The 10,875-nt window shown below is 42.4% G+C and overlaps 1 protein-coding gene across 3 annotated transcripts in view; it reads right to left on the bottom strand.

Moving 5' to 3' along the window:
- CLSPN (claspin) overlaps window positions 1-8,961 on the bottom strand; it is a 32,251-nt gene extending 23,290 nt beyond the window's left edge. For all 3 annotated transcript variants that reach the window (XM_045476694.1, XM_045476693.1, XM_045476695.1), the window contains exons 1-6: window positions 8,738-8,961; window positions 5,177-5,285; window positions 4,214-4,659; window positions 3,258-3,419; window positions 1,422-1,499; window positions 154-226 (exon numbers count right to left, since the gene is read on the bottom strand). In XM_045476694.1, coding sequence (XP_045332650.1) covers window positions 154-226; window positions 1,422-1,499; window positions 3,258-3,419; window positions 4,214-4,659; window positions 5,177-5,285; window positions 8,738-8,761 — 892 coding nt within the window. In that variant the 5' untranslated portion in view covers window positions 8,762-8,961. The remainder of the gene's footprint in view (window positions 1-153; window positions 227-1,421; window positions 1,500-3,257; window positions 3,420-4,213; window positions 4,660-5,176; window positions 5,286-8,737) is intronic.
- Between the last annotated feature and the right edge of the window lie 1,914 nt (window positions 8,962-10,875).

Below are 10,875 nucleotides of genomic sequence, written 5' to 3' on the forward strand. Positions count from 1 at the left end.
TAGAACAGTGGCCATTCACCAAGATCAATTTTAAACTTGGTATTATAATTTATGTTAAGAATATTAAAAAAAACAAAATTCCCCAATATCCAAGTGGAGCTTACAAAGAAATATTGTGATTTGCCACAAAGTTACTGTACTGGTTTATATTACCTCGAATAAGGCGCTGAGTTTCACTGTGCAGTTTTTTTAACGCTTCCTTACTTAATTTGGCTGCCTTCCGTTCCTTAAAGAAAACAAAGAGACTATGTTAATGCTATTATCCAGAAAGACATTCATCCTTCAAGAGTTTGCCCTCTCCAAGAAAAGAGGATAGAGAGGGAAAAGTAAGTGCTAATGAATTCAGTACAATATAAACTACTAAATATTTATCCAAAGGATATAACAAAAATGCTGATTCAAAGGGGCACACATACCCCAATGTTTGTAGCAGCGCTATCAACAATAGCCAAATTATGAAAAGAGCCCAAATGTCCACTGACTGATGAATGGATAAAGATGTGGTGTGTATATATACGTGTGTGTGTATTTACATGTATACACAATGTACACACGCAATGGAATATTACTTGGCAATCAAAAAGAATGAAATCTTGCCATTTGCAACAACATGGATGGAACTAGACTGTATTATGCTAAGCAAAATAAGTCAGGCAGAGAAAGACAAATATATGATTTCACTCATATGTGGAATTTAAGAAACACAACAGATGAACATAGGGGAAGGGAAGGAAAAATAAGATAAAAACAGAGAGGGAGCAAACCATAAGAGACTCTTAAATACAGAGAACAAACTGAAGGTTGCTAGAGAAGAGGTGGGTGGGGGATGGGCTAAATAGGTGATGAGTATTAAGGAGGGTACTTGTTGGGATGAGAACTGGGTGTTATAATATGAATGATGAATCACAGGGTTCTACTCCTAAAATCAATACTACACTGTATGTCAACTAACTTGAATTTATTTATTTTTTTTTTAATTTTTTTTTTTTAATGTTTATTTATTTTTGAGACAGAGGGAGACAGAGCATGAACAGGGGAGGGGCAGAGAGAGAGGGAGACACAGAATCTGAAACAGGCTCCAGGCTCTGAGCGGTCAGCACAGAGCCCGACGCGGGGCTTGAACTCACGGACTGTGAGATCATGACCTGAGCTGAAGTCGGACGCTTAACCGACCGAGCCACCCAGGCGCCCCTAACTAACTTGAATTTAAATAAGTAAATTAAAAAATAAACACAGGGAGACCATTTATTTGCATATCACATTGAATTCAATACAATCCATATCTGTGTCCCTACTGTACACAAAGTAAAACCATGGATACCAGGAAAATATGATAGACTTGATAAAACATTTATCCCTCAGAAATCCACAATCTCCTGGGGAAAGAAACCAACATGACAACATACAGAGCTCTATCCCACCTTCCGTATGGTGCCTTTCGATAACTCAGTTTCTTCTTCAAATGAATAGACCCCACTCTCCAAAGACAGCTCTTTTTTCTAAAAGAGAAGATTACAAGTTGAAAAATATGGACAAAAATTAAACTGAAATAAGAGACGTTGCTTACTCAAAAGACTGCTTTGTACCCCAACATCACATCATGCTATGTTAATAAAAAGTCAGTAATTATCAAATAGAAAGTTTTAAACATACAGCATCCTATAATGCCTAGAAAAAAATTTGCTATCTCAAGTGAAGGTTGGGCCCTAATTTCTCATACTTCTTTATTTCATCTTTCCCTAAGGAGGGACAATGACTCCCAGGGAGCTAAAGGTAATCTTAGCAAGAACAACTGTGCTTCCAAACACTCAGGACAATGAGGTTTTGACTGCTGCTTTTCTTTGATACCTCTCCAGAAACACTTTAGGTTCATTTCTTAGAGGCCACAGGATTATAAAATGTATACCTCTGTCCCATTACTTACCTGCTTCTTACACAATATAAAGTATCTTACTTTTTCCCCCTAACATTCCGATGAGGGCAATTAAAATACTAGTTTCCATACAAGTTAGCATGTCTATCACTTGCATTGCCTGATTCTAAAATTAACAGCCAAAAAACTGAAATCAATTGCCACATGTTTTTCTGGAGTTAAAAATGGCAACTTTGGCTCAGGGCATGATCTCATGGTTCATGAGTTCGAGCCCCACCATCAGGCTCTGTGCTGACAGCTCAAAGTCAGGAGCCTGCTTCAGATTCTGTGTCTCCTCTCTCTGCCCCTCCCCCACTTGTGCTCTGTTTCTCTCTCTCTCTCTCAAAAATAAATAAACATTAAAAAAAAGCTTAAGTGTGCCTGGGTGGCTCAGTCGGTTGAGTGTCTAGCTCTTGACTTCAGCACAGATTCCAGGGTTGTTGGATTGAGGCTTGTGTTGGGCTCAGCACCTGGTTACGATTCTCTCTCCCTCTCTCTCTCTCTCTCCTTCTGCCCCTCTCTCCTCTCCCTTGCTCACGTGCTCTCTCTTAAAAAAAAAAAAAAGGGGTGCCTGGGTGGCGCAGTCGGTTAAGCGTCCGACTTCAGCCAGGTCATGATCTCGCGGTCCGTGAGTTCGAGCCCCGCATCGGGCTCTGGGCTGATGGCTCAGAGCCTGGAGCCTGTTTCCGATTCTGTGTCTCCCTCTCTCTCTGCCTCTCCCCCGTTCATGCTCTGTCTCTCTCTGTCCCAAAAAAAATAAAAATAAAAAAACGTTGGAAAAAAAAAATTAAAAAAAAAAAAAAAAAAAAAAAAGGTTCCAGGGGCGCCTGGGTGGCTCAGTCGGGTAAGCATCCGACTTCGGCTCAGGTCATGATCTCACAGTCTGTGAGTTCGAGCCCCACATGGGGCTCTGTGCTGACAGCTCGGAGCCTGGAGCCTGCTTCAGATTCTGTCTCCCTCTCTCTGACCCTCCCCCATTCATGCTCTGTCTCTCTCTGTCTCAAAAATAAATAAACATTAAAAAAATATATATATGGTTCCAATAGTAAATCAGAAAATAAAGCAGGGGCTTCTGGGTGACTCAGTCAGCTGGGTGTCCAACTTCAACTCAGGTCAATGAACTCGCAGTCCATGAATTCAAGCCCTGAGTCGGGCCCTTGTGTGGACAGCTAGAGCCTGGAGCCTGCTTCAGATTCTGTCTCCCTCTTTCTCTGCCCCTCCCCTACTTGTGCTCTGTCTGTATCTCAAAAATAAACATTAAAAAACATTTAAAAAAAGAAAGAAAGAAAATAAAGCAAAGGTTAGGAGCAGTGGGTTAGCTCTTTTGCAATCATCTTTTACTTGCCTTGTGCTTTTTTACTTTGTTTTTCACAGCTGCCCTTATCGATTCTAATGACTCTTCGTCTTCTAATGCAGAGTTATTTTCTTCCTCCAATCCAGTTTCAAAAAGGTCTTTATCCACAAGAAGACAGCCACTATCATTAAATGGCTGTTTCACATCATCTTCCTGGACAATGCATAAAGACAAAGCAAAATCCAATCACCCAAACTCCAATATTTCACATCATAAGGTAATTTGGACCAGGCCATAAAAAGCCCATAATGTATCAGTAGACAAATATTTGGGATTTTAGAACATTCTCCCTGGTTCCTACCCACAGCCATCTTTTGAAGTCCATGCTGTGATTTTATGCTACAGTCCAAAACCAACTTGGTAAAAAGTAAATATTTTTTTTTAAAACTCAAATACTTATCAAACAGCTAGTTTATAAAAAGATGTTTTTTTCTAGTTAGCAAACAAGACTTCTGACTTATGGATGTCTAAAAAAATACTCCTCTGAAAGTTCATTTTCATCAGATAACAAGCAGCAATACTCCATGTGCTTGCAGAGAAAATCAGAAATCCATTTACGGAGAATGAGACCAACAAGTTTTAAATTACATACCTCATTACTCGCAATACAAACCAATCAACTTGAAGCTATATTCTAAGTGCAGAAGCCTCAAGAACTAAAAGCAATTTTTTCTAAGATGTTAATCTGCCTTAGAAAGAACAAATTTAGGGGCACCTGGATGCTCAGTCAGTTAAGCATCCGACTTTGGCTCAGGTCACGATCTCATTGTCTGTGAGTTTGAGCCACGCGTCAGGCTCTGTGTAGACAGCTCAGAGCCTGGAGCCTGCTTCAGATTCTGTATCTCCCTGTCTGCCTCTTCCTGATTCGCACTCTGTCTCTCTCTCTCTCTCTCTTTCAAAATAAAATAAAAAACAGAAAAAGAACAAATTCATTCTTTTAAATATACCTCATTTTTTGTTTCCTTCTTTTTTAGCCGCCTGATTTTTTCCATCTTTTTTTCCTCTTTCTCAAGTCTTCTCTTTGATTTTACTTTTGCTTTTCCTTCCATTCTTTCTTTATCATGTTTGGGTTTTTTGGAAATCTTTCTGTCAACTGTAAAGTCCACAGAGTTTTCAGATTGGAGACTCAGCTCTAAGCAAGGCGTCACCTGGGTTTCAAGATTTTCCTGATACAAAGAATCCTCAATGTCACTTCCAGCACTGTCTGCCAGAGTTTTGTAAATCCTTCTGACTTTTCCATTTTTTCTGGCATATAAGTTCTCTTTATTTTCCTCCTCAACGCTGTCGTAAGTTTTCTCTGGAAAAGCATTTGTGTCCTCTCTTTCAGAATCACTGTCTTGTAGCAGCTTCCTGCTTTTCAATTTCTTACTCACAAATATCTCTTCATCTGAATCTGGAGAAAACATAATTTTTTTCAGAGATCTACTATTATTTTGTCCTCCTCCTGGTCCCATTACTCCTAAAAAACATCCAATTACCCAACTGCTGTGTCACCTTGTGAAATTATGTAACTACCACTAAGAACTGATTGTAGCAAAGCAAATCTAAAAATAGGTTTTAAGAACCATTTTCCCTGGAAATGTCTCTTACTGAGAAATGTAATTATATATACGTACAAAGTGTAAAGTTGTTCTAATTCTTTTGGTAGGTGTTAAAAATCATTTATTAAAGGATGAATGCCTTCAACCATGCAATGTGGTAGCTTCTAGACATTTTACACATTTAATAATAGAAATGGTTAATTTCAAAAAAGTATATGCACTATAATTTTGCTTTTACAATAAATAAGACAAACAATAAGGTTAGGCATTAATAATTTAAAGAATCAAGAGAATAATGAAATTAATCCAATCCACTTATAACCCAGGCCCCCACATTCTATTTCTAAAAATAAAATTACTATTACAAACCTCCATCACTCAAGGGCACAATTGTTCCACAGCTGCCTTGTCCACTGTCTGAAGGACTATCGGGTTCTTCCTGTGAGATAAGTTTTGGATCATTGATTTCTAGATGAACCTAGAAAATGAGAACACACTTTGCATTAACCAGGTGGTGACAGAAAGCTCTGAGTACATAATGACACACAAATCATCATAGGATCAGCAGGCTGAAATGAAGGGATGACATTAAGAATTACTGGACAAAGAAAAACACAAAAATTCACTGTTCACCTTTGAAGGATACTATAGAAGCAATGATTCATTTTGAGTAATGGTACATAAAAAGAATCAAGCATTTATTACACATTTTCTGTTTGAACTGCTTCTCAGTGTATCCAAATGACATGTTAAATAACATCACAGAATTGCAATCCTGATGTGAAAAAAAAATCTATAGGACAAACCGTGTGTTACTTTTGGAATGAACTTCAAGAAAAAAGGAGAAAGAGAGGAAGGGGGACCTATATAGAGTTAAGATACATACACACACATATCAACAACTGCAGTTTTTGTTTTTAATTTTGTTTAAGTAATCTCTACATCCAACGTGGGGCTGGAACTCACAACCCAGAGATCAAGAGTCCCATACTCTACTAAGCCAGCCAGGCACCCCATGCAATATGCAGACTTTGGATCCTGATTCAAATAAACAGAGCACCTGGGTGGCTCAGTTGGTTAAGCATCCGATTCTTGATTTCAACTCAGGCAGTGATCCCAGGGTTATGGGATTGAGCCCTGTGTTGGGCTCCACGCTGTGTGAAGCCTACTTGAGATTCTCTCTCTCTCTTTCTCTCTGCCCCTTTCCCCAGCTCATGACTTCTTTCTCTCTCTTTCTAAAACAAAATAAACAGAAAGTATACATCTGAGTCAATGAAATCTGAACACTATCTACTTAGTATTAAGCAATAATTCTAAGATTTTTAGGTGTGGTAATATTTGTGTTACCTGTTTTGGAAAGCCCTTATCTTTTAGAGATGCATAAAGAAATATTTTTGGATGCAATGATATCTGGAATTTGCTTCCAAATAATCCAGTGAGGGTGAAAGTGGATGAGCTAAAAATGAAACATGATTGGCATGATTTGATAACTATTTAAGTTAGGTGATAGGTTCATTATACAGCCTTTCGACATTTGTATATGTTTGAAAATTTCCAAATAAAACCATTAAAATGTTTTTTAATGTTTATTTTATTTATTTTTTTTAATTTACATCCAAGTTAGTTAGCATATAGTGCAGTAATGATTTCAGGAGTAGAATCCAGTGATTCACCCCCTACATATAACACCCAGTGCTCATCCCAACAAGTGTCTTCCTTAATGCTCCTTGCCCAGTCCATCCCCCAACCCATAACTCCTCCAACAAGCCTCAGTTTGATCTCTACGTTTGTCTCTTATGTTTTGTCCCCGTCCCTGTTTTTATATTATTTTTGTTTCCCTTCCCTTATGTTCATCTGGTTTGTATCTTAAATTCCACATATTACCAAAGTCATATATTTGTCTTTCTCTGATGTTTTTATTTATTTTTAAGAGAGAGAGGCAGAGTGCTAGTGGGGGAGGGGCAGAGAGAGAGGGAGACACAGAATCCAAAGCAGGCTCCAGGCTGTGAGCTGTCAGCACAGAGCCTGACGTGGGGCTCAGACCCACAGTGAGATCATGACCTGAGCCTACGTCAGATGCTCAACTAAGCCACCCAGGTGCCCCTCAAATAAAACCATTTTAAAGGTCACAAGTAGAGGTGCCTAGGTGGCTCAGTGGGTTAAGCTTCTGACTTTGGCTCAGGTCATGATTTCACAGTTCCTGGGTTCCAGACCTGCACAGAACTCTGTGCTAATAGTGTGGAGCCTGCTTTGGAGTCTGTATCTCTGTCTCTCTCTGCCCCTGCCCCCCACCCCGGCTCTCAAAAATAAATACAACATTAAAAAAAAAAAAAAATCACAAGTAAAAAGTATAAGTAGGATGGGTGTGTTAGGTGACATGACCAGTCAAGTAACCAGGCTGACCCTAGAGGCCAGGTCTCCTACATCCCTGGTGTTCTTAGGGCTCTGACTTGACTTAATAGGGGGGCAGATATTGACATCTGTAATGTAGTCGAGCATCATTCACCCTAATGGCTTCTCTAACAACTATTAAATTGTTTTAAATGTTTGGTATAATTACTAAAATAATAACCAAAGATAACAGGTATTAAGGAATCACTGAGGATCATCACATATGTGCTGATGATTCTCCCAACACCTGAAGCAGTAAGATTCTTTGTGGATGTGGAAACTGAGTTTAGATAACCACATAACTCAATACATGCTTTAATCACTTTCTTCTATGCAATTTATAGCAGTATCTGCCACAGTCAGGGCCAGGAACAGGGCCAAGTCTCAAAAACCCCTGTAATTGAGATAATAGTACAACATTAAAAACAAACAAACAAACAAAAAATCAAACTGGCAAATCATGGCTCATGAGGTCAGCCTACTACTTTTGTAAATAAAGTTTTATTGGAACCAGGGCCAGGATTATAGGCACCTGAAGTGGAGTAGTGCAAGCACAGGGTCAGATCTTGTCTTTATTTAAAAGTTTTATATTTTGTTCCAAACCATATGATGGAATTTTTGCTTTAACTTTTATTTTTAAAAATTGCATTAGGGGCGCCTGGGTGGCGCAGTCGGTTAAGCGTCCGACTTCAGCCAGGTCACGATCTCGCGGTCCGTGAGTTCGAGCCCCGCGTCAGGCTCTGGGCTGATGGCTCGGAGCCTGGAGCCTGTTTCTGATTCTGTGTCTCCCTCTCTCTCTGCCCCTCCCCCGTTCATGCTCTGTCTCTCTCTGTCCCAAAAATAAATAAATGTTGAAAAAAAAAAATTGCATTAAAACATTATCTTAATTACTGAGTTTGGGGAGCCCTCTTAAATTTTGCTCCCAAGGCTAGTGTCCCACACTAGTCCCGGCCCCAGAAAAGAACAGGGTTCTGGAAACAGATACTTCTATGCCCAATCCTGCCAGCAATCAAGCCACAAGCCGAGAGGGCCCGACACTCCTACTTCTTTCGGGGTCGCGTTGGATGACCTCACAGGCCCTTTGTAGATCCAATTCCGAACTCCCAAAGACTGCCGCCGTCCATTTCCGGAGAACCCCGCCCCGCACCCCAGCGGCCCGGGTCTGCCCAGGCCTTCCTCTTTTGGGGGGCTGGACAAGGAAGAACTCCGGCGGCAGGAAACGCGCCAAAGGGGAGGTGGGCAGGCGTGGCCGGCTGAGGAACTGCTGGGCGGCCAGCCGCGCGCGCGGAAGGGACCAGAAGCGACGCCGCCTAGCTCACCGAGGCGCGGGAAGCCCACCGCGGGACCGGACCGCAAGAGTCGCGAGCCCCAGGGGCCATCCCGCCAGGCCCGGCCGCGCGCCGCGCCGCCACGGTGCCGCCGGGAGCTGTAGTCCTTCCAGCCCCCGCGACCCGCTCCGCCCGACTCGACCCCTACCTCAACCCGCCCCTTGGAGCCAGGCCTCCGCAGCCGCGGAGGGCGGCAAGTGCACGAACCCACCTCAGAAAGTACTTCGCCCGTCATGACTCCGGCTTCCTAGCGCTTCGCTTGTGACGGAGCGGGTCTCCTGGTCCCTTAGCCGGAGCGCAGCCGCTCCCGCGGTCTCCAGCCCGGCAACACAGTTCGAGGTTTCGCGCCCAGCCAGAGTGGAGGCCCCGCCCTAATGATTTGCACCAATCCGGAGGAGGGTTTCTACATGAGGCCACGCCCCTATTCCGTCCTACCAATCACGAAGCACCTTTGACGAGCCCGCAGACTGTAATCTGGGTAGGGTTGGCGGGTCTCGGTTCCTCTCGTCTGTTGAACTTAAGTGAGCCTGAGATTCTCCTGGCTGCCAGGCGGTCGGGGCCCTCTGGCTTCGCAAGGCGGTACCAGGAGAGTGGTGGCCTTTGAGCTTTGACCCTTGCCACAGCGCAGTGTGAGGAGTAAGCCTTCTGGGCTGGATGGAAGTGAGCTGGGAGAAGATCCCAGGGCAACCGAAGGCACCTGTGGGGATTTTCTCCAGGACCTCCATCCCTGGAGCAGCTAGATCCTACTTCCTCCTTCTTGTACATAGCATTCATGCCACTGAACAAACAGACAAGTTTTGTGGGCTGCTCGGATACCAAAGAATATCCTTGGATAACCTTTATAATTTTACTTAAATTTAATTTGAGGATGCAGAAAACATGCACCCATACCATTTCTAGACTTTTTGGACAAGACAGGAAAAAGAATAAAAGGTCTGGAGTCAGACTAATCCCAAACAATTCTAATCCCTTGTCATTTTGCTAGTTACTATCTTTTTGCCCCTCCAGGTCCATTCTCTGTCTTTGCTTATCCTGCTCTGTCCAGCAAAGGATGACTTCTCCCCACTGCATTACCCAAGCTCCCTTGCCCTCTGGCTCCTGGTTGAATCAAGCCCCGGGAAAGTACTTTACAAGATTACTATAGAGAGAAGATCAGAGGGCACCAAGAAAGAAAGGCATGGTAGTTACCATCCCCACTTCATTCTCGTGATCCTATCCACTTGTAGGGTAACCAACTCATCCCGATTTTCCCAGGATTTTCCCAGTTTTAGCATTGAAAATCCCATCTCCCAAGAATCTCAGTTCCAGGCAAACCAGGATAATTACCTTATCCACTGGCCTCCTCTTCCAAGTTTCCAGCTTTAGTTGGGTTCAGATAAAAGTTCTCTTTCTTCATCTTTCTTTACCTCCTCACCACTTCCCAACCCACTTTTGCCACACCAACAAGATCCCATTATCCACCCTCTTCTCTCGCATCTGTCTAGCCATGTTTTCATCCACTTTACTATTAATTGCTACATTGATAATTTACAAATATCCGTCATAGCACTCCTCCTTCATATTTGGAGGGCTAATATTTATCAGGGGCTTGCTTACCCTGTGACAAAAACAGTTGCAAGAATTTTGCAAACATCTTATTTAATCTTCAGAGTAAATTAAAAAAAATTTTAATGTTTATTTATTTTTGACAGAGAGAGACAGAGCATGAACGGGGGAGGGGCAGAGAGAGAGGGAGACACAGAATCCAAAGCAGGCTCCAGGCTCTGAGCTGTCAGCACAGAGCCCGACGCGGGGCTCGAACTCATGGACCGTGAGATCATGACCTGAGCCGAAGTCGGATGTTCAACCAACTGAGCCACCCAGGCGCCCCCAGAGTAAATTTATAAGGTAAGTAATACTACTATCTCCATTTTAGCAGGAAACTAACTTTTAAAAAGGCTAGTAACTGGTGGAGCCAATATTCATATCCTGCTCAGTCTGACTCCAGAGCTCAAACTCTTCAGAGAGACCTTGACTGAGTCCCCTCTACATTCTCCCTCTATCCCATGTTCTGGTTTCCCCAATAACACCTCTGCCGCAATTTTATTTTATTTAAGTGTTTATTTATTTTGAGAGGGGTGGATAGGAGGGGCAGAGAGAGAGAATCCCAAGCAGGATGTGGGCTGTCAGCACAGAATGCCACACGGGGCTTGAATCCAAGAACCTTGAGATCATTTTCTGAACTGAAATCAAGAGTCCAATGCTTAACTCACTGAGCCATCCAGGCATCCTTGCAATTTTATTTTTAGCTATTTGTATATTGTTGCTCCAAGAGGACAAGCACTTTGTTTCCTTTAACACCATATCCTC

Source organism: Leopardus geoffroyi, chromosome C1 (assembly GCF_018350155.1).
Source record: "Leopardus geoffroyi isolate Oge1 chromosome C1, O.geoffroyi_Oge1_pat1.0, whole genome shotgun sequence".
NCBI classification, from domain to species: Eukaryota; Metazoa; Chordata; class Mammalia; order Carnivora; family Felidae; genus Leopardus; species Leopardus geoffroyi.